This window comes from Ahaetulla prasina, chromosome 4 (assembly GCF_028640845.1).
Source record: "Ahaetulla prasina isolate Xishuangbanna chromosome 4, ASM2864084v1, whole genome shotgun sequence".
Lineage (NCBI taxonomy): Eukaryota > Metazoa > Chordata > Lepidosauria > Squamata > Colubridae > Ahaetulla > Ahaetulla prasina.
In genome coordinates this window covers 20210566-20227077 of record NC_080542.1, presented here as the reverse complement: position 1 = coordinate 20227077, position 16512 = coordinate 20210566, and the positions used below count along the sequence as shown (strand labels likewise).

The 16512-nt window shown below is 41.6% G+C and overlaps 1 protein-coding gene across 8 annotated transcripts in view; it reads left to right on the top strand.

The window, feature by feature from the left end:
* The first annotated feature begins 5971 nt into the window (after positions 1-5971).
* SRCAP (Snf2 related CREBBP activator protein) overlaps positions 5972-16512 on the top strand; it is a 38419-nt gene continuing 27878 nt past the window's right edge. Inside the window, exons 1-10 of one of the 8 annotated variants that reach the window (XM_058179431.1) lie at positions 5972-6171; positions 10764-10837; positions 12594-12838; positions 13087-13329; positions 13459-13644; positions 13995-14135; positions 14804-15017; positions 15239-15528; positions 16013-16103; positions 16206-16295. In XM_058179431.1, the coding sequence (XP_058035414.1) occupies positions 12782-12838; positions 13087-13329; positions 13459-13644; positions 13995-14135; positions 14804-15017; positions 15239-15528; positions 16013-16103; positions 16206-16295 (1312 nt within the window). In that variant the 5' untranslated portion in view covers positions 5972-6171; positions 10764-10837; positions 12594-12781. Of the gene's footprint in view, positions 6172-6279; positions 6559-6722; positions 10838-12593; positions 12839-13086; positions 13330-13458; positions 13645-13994; positions 14136-14803; positions 15018-15238; positions 15529-16012; positions 16104-16205; positions 16296-16512 lie in introns of those variants that run through there. The other 7 variants (XM_058179427.1, XM_058179426.1, XM_058179425.1 and 4 more) reach the window with 7 other exon arrangements.

Below are 16512 nucleotides of genomic sequence, written 5' to 3'. Positions count from 1 at the left end.
TTCCTGCGATAACACATCACTAAATTCAAAAAGGCAAATGCCTTGGAGTGAAATATAATCATCCAGAATGAATATTTGCTAGGCGACACCCTAAGTGGGTTAGATAAAAATGTTAGATACTCTGCCAAAATTTGGGGTCTTTATTGGAATGTAAGAAATACCTGGGCTTTCCTTGAATATTATGGAATGCAGTATTCCAGAGTTCCAGCACTTAACACTTTTATTAAATCATTTGTCATTTTGTTTGAATTATGGACAGTGCCATGCCCAGAATGCCTTTTGATCCAGTTCACTTATCCTCAGGGAACCTTGCTGGTAGTAAAAAGAATTTTTCAGTTCAGTTTGCACTCAGCACACCACTGTAATTTCATTGGTAATAATATTTACTTTTTTTTCTTACTGCTGCCTTCCATATTTTTTAATCTTTTCAGTTTAGCTTCAGCTTCCTGATGTTCTAAGGCTGTCCAACCCTCCTTAGTTTTTCTGTGGTGAGTCAAGGTCAGTTAGATGTGGCGCCTGAGCTTTCAGACTTGGCACAAACACTCCTTATGTTGATAAAGGCAAATCAATCCCCAAAGCAAAGCAGCCAGTGTAGAACTATTTATCAGGCATATCTTTCAACCTCCTTCACCCCCAATTACATTTGATATGTATGTGCACCGTATCTCTTCAAATCCTCTGTTGTCTAGTATAGGCTCATCTCAGATCAGCACAGCAACAATCCATAAATCAGCCTTACTGGAATTAATTCAAAGCTTCCTTTCGTACAATATCCCATCTATTAGATGCAATATAATCTAACTCATTTCCTTTATGTACACTGAGAGCATATGCACCAAGACAAATTCCTTGTGTGTCCAATCACACTTGGCCAATAAAAACTCAATTTAAAAAAAAATTCTATTCTCACGAGAGCAGGAAAAAATAGAGGTATAAAAGCACGGGGGGGAGGGGGAGCACTAATTTTCCCCTTCTATCTCTGCCAATCCAGAAATTAAAAGGTCTTAAATATTTAGAATAGGCCTAATTAATGGTGGCAAAAGCTTCTACACGTTTAAATCCTGAAATGTCTGGGACCTTAGCATCCATTTTTCCTTACTTTTCTAAATCTCAATTTTTAAGAATACACACACACACAATGTATTATTATTTATTATTATTATTATTATTATTATTCAAACTTTTATACCGCCCTATCTCCCGAAGGACTCAGGGCGGTTTACAGCCTTATAAAACATAAAGTATAATATAAATACATGTTAAAACAACATTTAAAAAACTTATTCCATTAGGCCAAATTTAAAACTATAGTTAAAATACAAAACCCCATTAAAATTAAATTTATAAAAAAAAATCAAACCATAGGCCAGCCCTGCACGAATAAATAGATGTGTCTTAAGCTCGCGGCGGAAGGTTCGGAGGTCGGGAAGTTGACATAATCCTGGGGGGAGCTCGTTCCAGAGGGTGGGAGCCCCCACAGAGAAGGCCCTTCCCCTGGGTGTCGCCAGTCGGTACTGCCTAGCGGACGGCACCCTGAGGAGTCCCTCCCTGTGAGAGCGTATGGGTCGGTGGGAGGTAGTCGGTGGCAGCAGGCGGTCCCGTAAGTAACCCGGCCCTATGCCATGGAGTGCTTTGAAGATGGTCACCAAAACCTTGAAGCGCACCCGAGAGGCCACAGGTAGCCAGTGCAGTCTGCGCAGGAGAGGTGTCACGTGGGAGCCACGAGGGGCTCCCTCTATTACCCGCGCAGCTGCGTTCTGAACCAACTGAAGCCTGAAATTTATGGGAAATAAATTTATACATTTATACATTTATTTTAAAAAATGAAATGGAAAACAAACGCAAGCATTTCTACTATCGTACAAAATTACTTGGATTAACATATTAAAATAAACTGCAACATTTAATATTCTGAGCCGACTGTTCCAGTAGTAGACATGAAAAGTACTCTCTTTTAACACACAAATTAATTCTTATTTTCCTACAATCTTCAAATTCTTATGCGTTTTGCACTCAAATCTGAAGTGGGTAATAAAAATAAAAGCTATAATAAATTTCTTATCAAAAAACTTCTAGAAAATTAGATCACATTCATCAAATTTATCAATACCATATTTTGCATCTTTCTGAATCAAAACATCCAAAATATCAAGTATGCATTTTGATTTAAAAGTGCCATTGGGATCAATGGATTTAACTCAAAATATTTTTTTTAAAAAAGCAGAAATATTTAATACGAAGAACCTGTACGCAGAATTCTCATTAAATAAAACAGCTATCCATTTGGTGTAGCTTCTTCCAGGTCCAAAATACTACACAAAAAATAGTTGTACTTTTTTGAGATTGGAATAAAAATACATTAAAATGTCCTTAAAAACCCCAGTCCCTTTGAATTTAAATAATATTAAACATAGGGTTAAGGATTTATTTCATTTACTTATATCCCGCCTGTATTATTTTTACAAATGACAAGGTAGCGAAAATATCCAATGCACTTTGTTCCCCACAATTCACTTGGACTAAGAATGTGAGGTCACCCAGCCATCTTTCATGCTGAGGCAGAACCCACTTTCTTGCCTGGTGACTTAACCACTACATTTTTGTTGTCAAGAGTATATTCAGAAAGTGAATCGAACATAGGGTTTAATGGAAAAAAGCATGTTTCAGCAAGAGAAAATGTAGCTTTATTTGATAGATGGCTATCCATTTTCAAATAAATATGTACATGAGGTAGTCCCATTTGGAGCCACGATTACATCCAATGGTTTCAAACTGACTCATTCAAATTAACAGACTTTTTAGATAATATTCAGGATCATGCTAAAATATTCATCAAAGAAAACTAGGTACTTCAAAATCGAAAGGATTTATTTTTGCACATGCTTTGATAGAAGTACCAAGCAAAGCAGTTAGACTGTCCTTTTCTGTCGCATCAATATTTTGTCAGGGCTGGAAGCCATCTTTTTCGTTGGATATTCAGGCCTGCCATATTTACTACAGTGGGTGATATATAGTCATAATAACATTCCTTTCTCAGAAAGTCAAGGACATCTTGTTCTGCAAGGCTGGAACTGGGAAGTGTTTCCAGTTGGGTGTTGGGCAGGGACTTGAACTTTCCTTTGGGTGGGGAAAACCTGAAAACTTTCAGATTTGGGTTTTCCCAGATGTGCCAATATGACATTTCTAAAAAACCGAAACTTTGAGGAAAACTCGGAGTTTGGGAGTTTGGGAGAAACCTTGGAGTTTTCTTTCACTGTGGGTGTTACTTGGAACCCTGACCTATTTCCTGCTATAGCTTTTGCATTGTGCAGACTTTGGATTTAGCTGCTACAGTTATTGTATATCTGTAGAAAAAGTTTTCACACACATTAAGTTCACAAAAATTCAGGTAAGCTCTTGACTTATGGCCACAATTGGGACCAGAATTTTTGTTGTTAAGTGAGTCACGCCTGATTTTACAACCTTCCTCCCCTCCCCTCCACAGTTTTAAGTGAATCATTTCTTTGCATGTGGAAAGTTGAGTGGGAAGATTGCGTGATCTTGGAACCCTGCAAACGTTGTAAATACATGGCCATTGCCAAGCACCTGACTTTTGATCATGTGACCCTGGGGAATGTTGCAATGACTATAAGTGTGAGGACTGGTTGTAAGTCACTTTTTTCAGCGCCACTGTAATTGAATGGTTGCTAAATGAATGGTTGTAAATTGAGGACTACCAAACTGTCAGGTCGCATAGATTCCTATAAGGACGCTGTCATTCTGATGGGATGGGGGGGAGGCTTTGGGGGGGGATTTCTGTATAGGGTTTCTGTTTCTATTCCTTGCTTTTCTTTGCTATACCTTTCGGGAACTTGGGAGGGGAAAGGAATGTACCGGAGCCAGCTGCCTTATCTCGTCTCTGGAGAAGAGCAGCAGCGTTGCCTTGGAGACTGGCGTTTATCACCTTCTCAGCCTGAGTTTCCCCGTAACATCTTCACACATTGGGATTTGCTCAATATGGACTTTAAAAGGGGCTCTGTCTGCAATGGTTTAATAATCGTAACATTTCGAGCGGGAAAAGTTAATTCCTGCATAGAACTATTGCTATCATAATCTTCCAATAAAAGTTTCATTTCAAGACTTCTGCTTTCTTGAGAAGATTGGAGAGGCAGGACCTTACACAAACTCAAATATTCTGTTGGAATAACATTGCATTAAATACTTTTTCTCCTTGGAATGTATTTAGGGGAGCTGAATTAAGCAACTTAAATATCCTTTGGATAAAAAGATGGGTTACTGAAGAATGGAATCATATGCAGTCATCCTCAAGAAACCTATGAGGCAGTGCTAGACACAATGCCACTTTTCTAATTCAGAAAATGGACACAGATAAATATAAAGGCCTGAAAAAAGTAGCAAAAATATGCATTGTGAGTTGGATCATATCTCCCATGTATAACCTATTTTATAAAATAATATTTTAATAAATTGTAAACATGTTTCAAAGACAGCAAAATACAGTATAAATGCATAGTATAAAATTTTTTATAATAACTACATAACACCATGGAAAGAAACAGTTTAACTGCACCATACTGTTTTTTACCTAGACATAAGCTCTTTTGAACCATGTACTTTTAGTTGCAACTTAAAATATTAAAATGATGCTCTATCTATAATGTGGAAATAACATTTTCTTGATAAAACATGCAGCTATTTTTGCAGAATATAGGTAGTCCTTGATTTACGACCACCATTGAGCTAACAATTGCTTTTAACAAATGAGACATTTGTTAAGTGCGTTTTGCCTCCATGTTACAACCGTTCTTGCCACAGTTGTTAAATGAATCATTGCAGTTGATAAGTTAGTAAGCCGATTGTTAAGAGAATGTGGCTTCCTACTGACTTTGCTCAACAGATGGTGGCAAAAGGGGATCACATGACCTTGAGACACAGCAATGGTAATAAGTATGAATCGGTTGCCACGCATCTGAATTTTTATCACATGATCATGAGGATACTATAACGGTAACTCTGAAAAATGGTCATGTCACATTTTTCAGTGTTGTTGTAACTTTGAACAGTTACTAAAGTTATAAGTCAAGGATGACCTATATATAAAGTTAACACAGAATTTGTCAGGAAATATTTCAAGTTATTGGCAGTTTTATAGTCCTTTATGCTAATAACTTTTTAGAATAGAAAAAAAAATTCTATAACTTTTTATCGCTATTTTTTGTCCTAAGCAAACATGTTCCCTGTTGATAGGAGATTGAGGGGTTATAACATTTTGTACTGTTTTCACAACCTAAATTAACAGTTCCTGTCAAACCAGATGCGCTCTAAAACTTTTGCTACTTGGAAAACGTTTGCTGCCTGTCAAAAATATATTTTAAAGTAAATTGGATTTTATTTCCCACTGACAATCGTGCAGTCAAGGACATGGGTGCAGGTGTGTGTAGACTTATAACCTCATATACACCTGCACAGACGATGGGGGGGAATTTGAATGGTCGCGCCGCCTGCTCAACAGAGGCGACCTGGTTCCTGTTTTCATGCTTCCCGGGGGCGGGGGAGGGGGCGGACGGAAAGGAGCGACTGCAACTCCCAGCATTCCTGGGGACTTCATTTCCCAACATGCCCTTCGCTCACAATGGCCTTGTCCTTTCCCCGCGGGATGAGCGACCCGCTCCCTGTTCTTAGTATATGATCGCTACAGAAAGCTTCTCAGCCTTTCGCGGAATCTTCGTTAGTCGTCAATAGGCTCTGTATAAATCACCTTCCGGTTGAATCCTTTCCCACCCCCGTACAGCTCCGACTCCCCCTCGCGTAGCTCGAATTCTCGCGAGACTTCCATGCCGAGGCCGGCGGGCGGAGGGAGCAGTGGGAGGAGGGAGGGGGTTGGCCCTAGCGCTTGGTGGTGGCGGCCGCCATTTTGCCACGGCGGGTCGGGTCTGCATCGGCGGGGCCTGGTTAGGGATTCACAGCCGAGTGGGAGGGGTCAGCAACGTGCCGAGGAATACCGGCGGGGACCACGCACAGGAAAAAGCCGAACGGCAGCTGCTTAGGAGCCACGGATGGCGGCAGATTCTATCCGACCGAGGCGGCGGCACTGGGGCTGAGGTGGCGGCAGGAGGAGGCGGGGCAGGAGGAACCTCCCCTCCCTCCTCCCTCCTCCCCCCTCCCACCCAGGTAAGATGGCGGACCGGCCGGGTCTCTACTCCTCTTGCTCACACCCACCTCTGTGGAGCGGTGCGAGACTCCGCGTCGAGTCGGGAGGGAAAAGTGGGGACACTAACAAGAGCGTCCGCGCGCCTCTTTTCCCCCCAGCTCGCATTCCGCGCTGGTTATTTCCACCCCTACCTCTAGAGGGCGTTCTAGCGGAAGGAGCGTGAGGCCAATTAGAGCGCACGCGCTTCAGCCAACGGCCGCGGTCGACGCCGATGCCGGCCTATTATTACTTAAGCCGTCGCCGTTCTCTCTGTCGCTCCTCCCGCCCCTCCCCCGGCAGTTCGACGTCTTTGCGCGCGCCGCGGATCCGGACGGCCGACCAACCAACCAACGGCTGCAGTTTCCTCTGTGCGTGGTAGGGGGGAGGGGCAGGTGGGGAGTCTTGTGGGGAAGGGGCTCGGGAGGGTCGGGGGCGCGTGGGAGGGAGGGGTTTGAGGCGTCGGGAGGGGTGAGGGGGGGAAGAGGGCGGGGATAGGGGGACAAAGGGTTAAAGGGAGGGGAGGGAGCGAACGGCGGCGAACTTAGGCTGAAGAAAGAAAGAAAGAAAAAAAAAGTGTCGTCGGGCCATGTTCAGAAAACGCGATTACGACCTTGGGTGTTTGGGGAATCTGTTCATAGAAGAAAGGGGGTGCAAGTTTAGAGAGCTTTAGGGTTTTTTCCCAGGCGTTTGTGGGGGCGGGAGTTAAAGGCGCTGAAATGTGAGGTAGCTTGGGATAACAGTTGAATGAAGCTTGGGGCTGGAGTGGAAACACTCTTATTTATTGCATGTCATCAACTTGAGTTGGAAAGGCTTGTGAGAAGCTGAGTAACTAAAGTGGGAAGAATCGTATGAACATGGAGCCTAAAGAAGCTAATAGTGCTGGAAATGAGGGGCTGAATCAAGAGCTCACGGTGGGAAAAAATAACAATGAAGTGAACGAGGGGGGAGAACTATTACTTCCAGAGGCAGCTGAGTTACAGGAGCAGGATATGGCAGAACCAGAGCCCGAGGAAGTCAAAATGGGGGGGAAATCAAGTCTGGGGGAGCTGAAAAGTAATGCAGAATCTGAGGAATTGGGAGGAACAGGTCAGAAAGAGACTGGTTTATTTGTGAGCCCGTCTGAAAAAGTTCATTTGGCAAATAGGGGTCAGAGGGAGAAAGAAGTTCATGCAGATACTGATTATCTACATGACTTGGATGCGAAGGGCATTAAAGAGACAGCTGATAAGGAAGGCATGGCCTTGGAGAAGGCTGAAATATTAGCTTTAGACCAGAAGGATTCAGAGGGAGGGACTGAAAAAGAGATTGTTGAAACCACAGAGATTCAAAAAGAGGGTAATGATTTGTCAAGATTGGGTCAGGGAGGAAATTTAGAGAAAATTGAAGAGGGAAAGAATGTAGTAGCAGATGCAATATTAGTACATCAGAGACAGACTGAAAAATCTGTAGAATTAGGTATGGAGCAAAATAAGGTGTACATCAAAGCTGAGGATGAGGAAACAGTTGGAGTAGAGCAGAGTTTAATTGCACATGAAACAGAGACATCAGTAGAAACCCAGGAAAAACCTAAGGAGGCATCGGAAAATCTCAGGGAACATGAAGAGATAACTGGAAAGACAAATGCAACAATGGCTGACGAGAAAGCCAGGCTGTTAGAAACAAATCAAGTACATGTTGAAAAGGCTGGGAAAGCACCAGAGGCAGAGGTTGGAACTGAAAAGAAAGATGTAGCAACAACACTGCATCAAACAAAGGCTGAGAAGTTAGTTGAGGGAAGTCAGGGAGAAAGTGGGCAACCAGTGGGAGAGCAAAAAGTAAGTGCTGTGACATTAACAGTGGTTGAAACTGAAGCGGGATATTTGCAAGAATCAAGTGAGATGGTAATGGGAGGGGAGGATAGCCCACTAGTTGTAGAGGCAAAAGAGAGAATTGGGAAAGTGACTACAGAAGAAGTTGTGATTATATCAGTTGAAGATAAAATGGAGGATTTGGTGGAGACAGGTGAAGTAGTAATGGATGAGAAAGATTTAGCCACCATGGAAGCAGAGAGGTTGGCTGTACCAGTAGTTGAAGTTAAGGTTGAAAATTTGGTGGACACAAGTGAAACACAGATGGGAGAGGAGGACATGGCACTAAATGTAGAATCAAAGGGAGAGACTATGAAAGAGTTGATTGCAGAGAAAGATATTGGAGAAGTAACAAAAGTACCAGAAAGTATAAGTAGAATACAAGAAGAAATGCCTCTGACAGTAATGGAAGAAATACCTGTGCAAATTCAGGATAAGAGAAGCAAAGAAAAGACTGAATCAGAGATGATTGAAGAGAAAATTGAAGATTTGACACAACCTAAACAAAAGCCAGAAGAGCAAGTGGAAGAGAGGGAAGGCGAACAATTGGCTCCAGCTGTCATGATTGATAAAGTGGAAACTGGGGAATTAGACATGGCATTATCAATTAATCAGAATGAAATAATGAAAAGCCCGAGGCCATCTCAGGAAAAGGCAGAGATTCCTGTCGCAGATGCTGTGGGAGAAAAATTACCCTCCCAAGAAAAGATTTTAGTCTGGGGTCCAGAATTGGAAAGACCAACTCAAGAGGTACCAGGGGTGGGCTCCAGACAATATCCAGGGATATCCAGACCATATAAGCAAGAGGATAAACTAAGCCGTGAACTTATTGCAGAATTGATAAGAATTGGCCAGGAAAGAGATTTGGGCTTAAGTCAAGTAGAATTATTAGAAACAAGCATAAAGTTTACTGAAGAATTAGATAAATTGCGTAAAGAACAAAGTCACAAAGTGAAAGGTAAAATAATTGTGGGTTTGGCAGGCCTAAGACAAGGACCAATTCAAGTAACACCGCACAGGACCATTCGATCAGCAGGAGGCTATGATGGAGTGTTGGCACATGTAGCTCCAGGATTAATTATAACTGGTTTAAGGAAGTCTGAGAGAAAGAAACTAAAAAAACAAGATCATATGCAGTTGGACAAGAGGACATTAGAACAAAGGGAGACACGATCAGCTGAACAGGGGCGTTTTGGAATAAGCATGAGGTCAAATGAAGCAATGGTCTTCATGGGTTACCGAATTGGGCGGGAAAGAATGTCTTGTTTGTCAGAGGCAGAGAAGAGGATGGTGAAAATTCAGCTGCCTGAGGAAGCTGGGAAAAAGCCTGCAATAGAACAGGTAGAGGTATCCAGGCAGGAACAGGAAGTGAGTAAGGAAAAGATACAAGAAATTAATGCCAGTGAAGTAGAATGGCATCAATTAGAAGAACTGCCAACAGCATGGCTTGGTAGACCATTGACACGTGATTATAGGGCAGCACAAGAAAGTTTTGGGTGGACTGCAGGCATAGGACCAGGGCATGGGCGTATTTCAAGGTCGCTTCGGGCAGGAATAAAAGAAAGAATTAACTTGATGGTGATGGGTGAGAGTGCAACAAAATCAGCAGCACAGAGGCTTGAGCCATTAAATTTTGGAATGAGAAGAAGGATGTTTGAGCTTACAAGCAAAACTGCTAATGTGCATTGGTTAAATGAGATATTGAAGCCAAGACCACCAGGTTTTCGACTTGGTGTTGCAGATCAGAAGGTTCATGAGGAAGGAAGTCCTAGCTTGATGACTGAAAGGCAAAGTCCTGGTTTGTTTACAAGGAAAAAAGAACTAAAAGATTGGAGGGATGGGGTGATGGGAATAGCAATCAGGAGATACAATGCAATGCGACTCGCTATGTGGGGTGAAGGCCCAATTGGTTTGCACATAAAGGGGAGGAAATTAGCTGAGGATCCATATGGTCCTGCAAGCAGCTCCCAAAAGATGAGTTCCATTATGGGACATGTTGAAAGGAGAGTGTTAACAATGGCACAACAGGTAAGAAATGAGAGAGTACCAGGTTTGGAAGTGGGTGGACAAAGTCTGGCTGAGATACTGAAGCAGGATATGGAGTTAGCAAGGTCAAAGAAAGGTGAAAAATTTTCAAGGTAACTGGTGAAAGAAATTATGCAATTTGTTTAGAGATATTGGGTTGTTTAAGAATTAGTGGAAAAGCGGAGAATGTGTAGAGAATAGTGCAGTTTAAAAGCTTTAGATTGAGAGGATTTATATATTTGTCAAAGGAATAGAGAAAGATGAAAGGCCTAGACAATGATTTTAGTAACAAGACTGTTGACATTTTAGGAACAAAGGGAGTGAAATGAGGATAAAAATTGACCTTGAGAAAATTGGTGATTTTGATCATTTGGGATTTGTGACTGAGTGGAAGGTAGCTAAAATCTTTCCGAAAGGAAGAAAATTGTCTCTGGAACATTTAGTAGCATCTCAAACAGGTTCTTGCCTTTTCTCATAGGCTTGGATTTGGTAGCTGGTGCTCACATTAAACGTCTCCATTGTAACCTGTAGTCAAGCCAGTCCTGTGCTGTCTGCATTACAATAATGGAGAAACAGGATAGCCTTTTGCTAGTGCTTCGAAGAGAATTTAAAAAAAAATGGAAAGAGCAAAGTTCAAGCAAAACGAATAAATGTTTGTAAAACATGCCATTCTCTGCCCTGGATTGACCTTTTCTTTTCAGGAGTAGTCTTCCCCTGGAAAGCGAAACCCTGGAAGTACAGTCTGAAAAGCAAGTGGAATTCTCAGCTCAAACAGGTAAGCTGAATTTTTTATATTTATATGCATATATGTGTGTGTGCGTGTGTATAAAAATATGGAAACAGTATTTGTATAAACATGCTAAGGAAGTACTTGATTACCATATCTTCCCTAAAAGTAAAGTTAGATGCAGTTTGTTTCTGTATCTCATACAGAGTAAGTCCTCAATTTGCAACTGATCACTTAGTGACCAAAGTTATGACATCCCCCCAAAAAAGTACGACCCAGATTCGAATTTCTGAGGCCACCCTCCCTCTTCCTATTTTCACATGATTGAGTTTGGGTGCCTGGTAACAAACCCACATTTACAGCTCTTTGCAATGTCCTGTAGTCGTGATTGCTAGTTCCAACATTTTTGCAGGAAACCAGTATTTACTTATAATTTCTGACAGAAAGATGCCCTTAGCAGACAATGGGATTGCTTTATTAACTACTGAGTTTGCTTAACAAACCTCATAAAATGTTATGAAATCAAGTTGCTCGGGGTGCCGCACAACCGTCATACGATATATGACAGAAATTCAGAACTCCATTACAGTTGTAAATTGAGGGCTACGTGTATTAGATTTTGCTTGCTGTGATATGCAGGAGATTATACTAGGAACTATTGCAGTCAAAAGGTAGGAAATATATTTGATAAATCTTAACTAACACACACATTGACATATTGTTAGCACCCTCAAGTTTGGAGCTGCACATTTCCTCATAATGGGGAAACAGACATTTTCTTGGCAAATTTCTATTGGAAAAAGATGGTGTGGTATCAAAATTCGCTTTTTGTGTTTCATTACATTGCGGTTATATTTCAAATCATAACATATATGTAGTTCATTTAAACAACTATTTATTCATTTATTCATTCATTTAACAACTATTCAAAATTATGGCAGTGGTGAAAAAAGTGATTCATAACCAGTCCTTATACATAAAACCAGATCATGTGATTGTCATTTACAACCATGGGGGACTTCCAACAAGTAAAGTCAATGAGGAAAACTGGATTTGCTTAACAATTGGATGATTTGTTTAATAACTGGCCAAAAAGGTTGTAAAATCATGTGCAGTTCATTTAATGACTATATTGCTTAGCAACAGGAGTTCTGGTCCCAGTTGTCATAAGTCGAGGACTACATATATTCAGCTATTTTTTGCAAAGAAAGAGATGAGAAAGTGGTGAGCTATGAAACAAAACTGTTATTACAATTTTCATGGTATGGAAAAGCACAGTAATAATAAGCATTGATTTTTAAAGCAGTCGTATAATAACAACAACAACAGAGTTGGAAGGGACTTTGGAGGCCTTCTAGTCCAACCCCCGGCCCAGGCAGGAAACCCTACACCATCTCAGACAGATGGTTATCCAATATTTTCTTAAAAATTTCCAGTGTTCAGAGAGCTATGCAGGCAGCCAAATTAAATAAAGAAACAAATACAGATTTTTTAAAGGTGCATCTATAAAAACCGAAAGAGAAGTAGCAATGTATTTTGGGAGAGAAACTTTTCAAATTTTAGAATAATCTCTAAACAATGAAGTTGGCCTTATAGAGAGAGTACATTTCCTTTTCAAGACCTTTACCTACACTTTTTTCCAATTACATTAAATGCTATTGGCAGAAGTCAGATTGTTTTGTCTTGACTGGTTAATTGTACTTTTTTCAAAAAAAAAAGCTTTTTGATATGTGCATCAGTTTTGAAAGATTTTCAGTTTGGCTGCAGTCGTTAAATGCTGATATCTGTTCATGAATTTCTTCAGCTAATTCTGAGTCAGGCAGTCCCGAGCGTAGGCTGGGCTGCCAAGGAACCCAGGAGCTGGACGGCTCGTCCCAGTGGCTGGCTGACCAGAATGAGGCCGGTTTGCAGCATGCACTGGAACAGGACACCAGCACTACAACTGCAACTGAAACTATTGGGGCGAGAGGCAAAGACCAAGAGCGAATTAAAATGCAGACCAATCCTCCCCGACAGCACCACATGCTGCACGCACAGGTAGAGTTGGAGGTGAGAAGCACCCATATGCAAATCCCTCTGGATTAGTGAAGTCTGTCTGGATTTTCAGATAATGTGAGATTTTAAAATAATGTGAGACACATTGTAGGGAGTAGCTTTGTGGCAAACCAAAGGAAGTTCTTCTCTGGGACTTCACCTAGACTTATTTCTGGAGTTAACTATATTTTAATGATTGAGGGCACTGTGATAATCCTTGCTTTTGATTTCTCCTTCCTTCCATATTACATTGCGTGCTTCAGACTACATCAGACAAAATGACAGGCAGCAATCCAGTGTCACCAGCCTCTTCAGGCTCACCTGCCTCAAGTAGGAGCATCTCACCATCACATCTCACCCACGACTCCTCTTTGGACAGTCACCTAAGTTTTGATGGTCCCAAGTTGCAGAACAGAGCCCTGGTATCATCTGGGATGTACATTTCCCCTGATCCTGCAAGCATGTGGGACAAGACACACGCAGAGATTGCTGAGCAGGCAAAGCATGTAAGCTCCTGTCCAAACCATTGGGCCATTTTAGCCATCTTTCTGTTGGTCATAAGAACCTACAATTTAAGATAGTAAGGTAGCCCTGAGCATGTGAACGAACTACCTGACTTGGATACTCTGTTTTAGGAAGCAGAAATTGAGAATCGTATTGCAGAAATGAAGAAGGAAGGATTCTGGTCTTCGAAAAGGCTTTCAAAGGTGCCTGAGCCAATTCGGCCCAAAGTGCACTGGGATTATCTTTGTGAGGAAATGCAGTGGCTGTCTGCTGACTTTGCTCAAGAACGTCGCTGGAAGAGGGGTGTTGCCAGGAAGGTGGGTTCTGGCATCTTAAAACTGTCCTTTCTCCAGACTTTTTCAGCTGGTTTGCATCCATCCATCACGATCTTTAAACTTTTTAGAAGCAGATATCATGTAATGGAATGCTGCTTAATTGTTTTATGGCTGCTGTGGGATTTCTGGCATTTGTATAACCTAACAGCTGAGTGCCATAATTGGTTCTATTTCAACCAGCTAGTGCACAGTGTGGTTATAAGATTTCCCTCCACAAAACCTCCAGCGAACTAATCTTTCCTAAAATATGGTCTAGGATAAGGTGGAAAACATGGTCATGTGGTAGATTTTGGTCACTTGGACCTGCCTTCTTTCTCCTCTGTGGCATACAGGTTGTGCGCATGGTGATCAGGCACCATGAGGAACAGAAGCAGAAAGAAGAACGAGCCAAACGCGAGGAGCAAGCCAAGTTGCGCCGGATTGCTTCTTCCATTGCCAAAGAGGTCAAGCAGTTCTGGAGCAACGTTGAGAAGGTGTGTGAAACCCTTGTCCAGAATCGGGAAAAGTGTGTGTACATCTTGATAGCCTAAATACAAAGACAAGTACATGTCAGCCCATTTTCCATGTCATATTGAATTTATTCTTATTTTATGTGTCTAATCAAATGTGTTAAACATATATGCATGGAATATATACCAAAAACTCAATGCAGTGCATGTAGGGCAGTGCTCCTCATTTTTATCCCCTGACCAACTCCATATGAGCAGGCTGAATTGGGGGCCAGCCACTCAGTAAGTTCCCATTGTCCAATAGGTTTATAGTCTCAGTCCAAGTTCAAAACCACACTGGTGTACACTTTTAAATGCATTGGAGCTATTGTCCTAAAGTAATTGGATTTATTTTTATTTTTTAAAATCTGATTAATAAAATAACAGAATTGAAAGGGACCTTGGAGATCTTCTAGTCCAACCTCCTGCTCAAGCAGGACCTTACTACATTCTGGACAAATGGCTATTTCTTATTAACAAAATGCTTTTGAACTGTGAGAAGTCAAACCTGTTTTTGTATTTTCATGGTTGCAGAGGAAAGGATGGATGCAATTATGCAGTTTGGTATTTCTGAACTGAAGCCACTCAAAGTCGTTCCAAACCATGAGATGGGAAGCATATAAACTTAAAAATAAATAAATAAACTTTTTCAGGTTGTGCAATTCAAGCAGCAGTCACGTCTGGAGGAAAAACGGAAAAAAGCACTGGATCTGCAGCTGGATTTCATAGTGGGCCAGACAGAGAAATATTCCGACTTGCTAACCCAAAGCCTCAATGAGACACTTCCAGTTCCCAGCAAGACCAGTAGCTCCCATGCTGGCTCTACTGCTTCTAGTCCTCCTCCCCCTGCTCGGCTCATGGAAGATGGTCAGTTTCCTCAACTCTGTTCTTTGAGCTTGCCAATTCCTTACCCACTTAATATGGCTTCTATCACCACCCCTTCCCACTTAAAGACATTTGCTTTGTTAGAAATGGTATTCGCTTCCCAGGGATAGGGTGTGGGATTTCAATGTCCATTCCCGTCCCCCCAAATTAGCATTGGTTTTGTGATTTGAAAGGCATTGCAGCTGATCCTTTTTCTCTGGCAGACGGGGATTTCCAACCCCATGAAGAGTCAGATGACGAGGAGACAATTGAAGTTGAGGAACAACAGGAAGGGAATGATTCAGAAACACAGCTGCGGGAGATAGAGCTGCTAAAGCAGGAAAGTGAGCTGCCCTTAGAGGAGCTACTCCAGACATTGCCACCCCAAATCTTAGAAAATTCCTTCAGTGTATCTCCTTGTGCCTCCAGCTCTGATGATGATGATGAAGAAGAAGAGGGTGAGAGTGAAGAGGAAGCTGAGCACGCAGAAAGTCAGACCTCTGAGACATTAAAGGTATCCTTCAAGTCAAATCTTGAAGCTGGGAAGGTAGGGCGCTTTGTATTTATAGGCTGGGGTTTAAAAGAATCCAGCCTCTCAGTTTTTAAAATCATACTGGTGACACAATAGTTAGAATGAAGTATTGCCAGCTAATTCTGCTGACTGCCAGCAGTTCATTTCTCACCAGCTGATGGTTGACTCAGCCTTCCATCCTTCCAAGCTTGGTAAAATAAGGACCAAAATTGTTGGGGGTAATATGCTGACACTGTAAACCCTTTAGAGAGGGTTGTAAATTAGTAAATAAGTGTTATTGCTATTTAACAGGTATTTACCAAGAAGCATCTATTACATATTCGACTTAAAATGAAAGGTCTTTTTAAAAAATCAAGGGGATCTCTTTAAATTTCAATATTCTATCCTACTGTCATATGCCTATGTGCAGTGGAGAGTTTCCTGTTGCTGTCTGTCTCTTGAAGTCTTTTCCCCCCCTTCTACTCAGCAGGAGAAATCCAAACCTGTCACTCAGAGGAATAAGAAACCTTGGAAACCTGATGAAGAAGATGAGGAGTTTACGGCCAATGAAGAAGAAGGTAAGCATGCTATTTGGGGTCATGGGTTTGACTGAACGTAATGAGAATTGGGATGAGGTTAGGATTGTAATCCAGTAACATAGGTAATCCTTTCTCTCCCAGCCGAAGATGAAGAAGAAACAATAGATGCTGAAGAAAAGCTGGAAGGAAATGTGGATCACAGCAAAGAACTGGATGATCTGGCCAAGGAAGGTTCGAACAGAGATTGTAGTTTGAGATAGCAAATAGGGATTAGGAGTTGGATTCCATGATCCTTCAGAACAATAATTATTAAATTGTGTTTCTGAATGTTTGCTGGAGCTATGAACCATAATTCCTAGAATTTGTTGAAGCAACGAGGGCTAGATTATATATACCAATATAGTACTATATGTCTTGGAGCACTACTACTTCTGCAAACAAAAGTGTT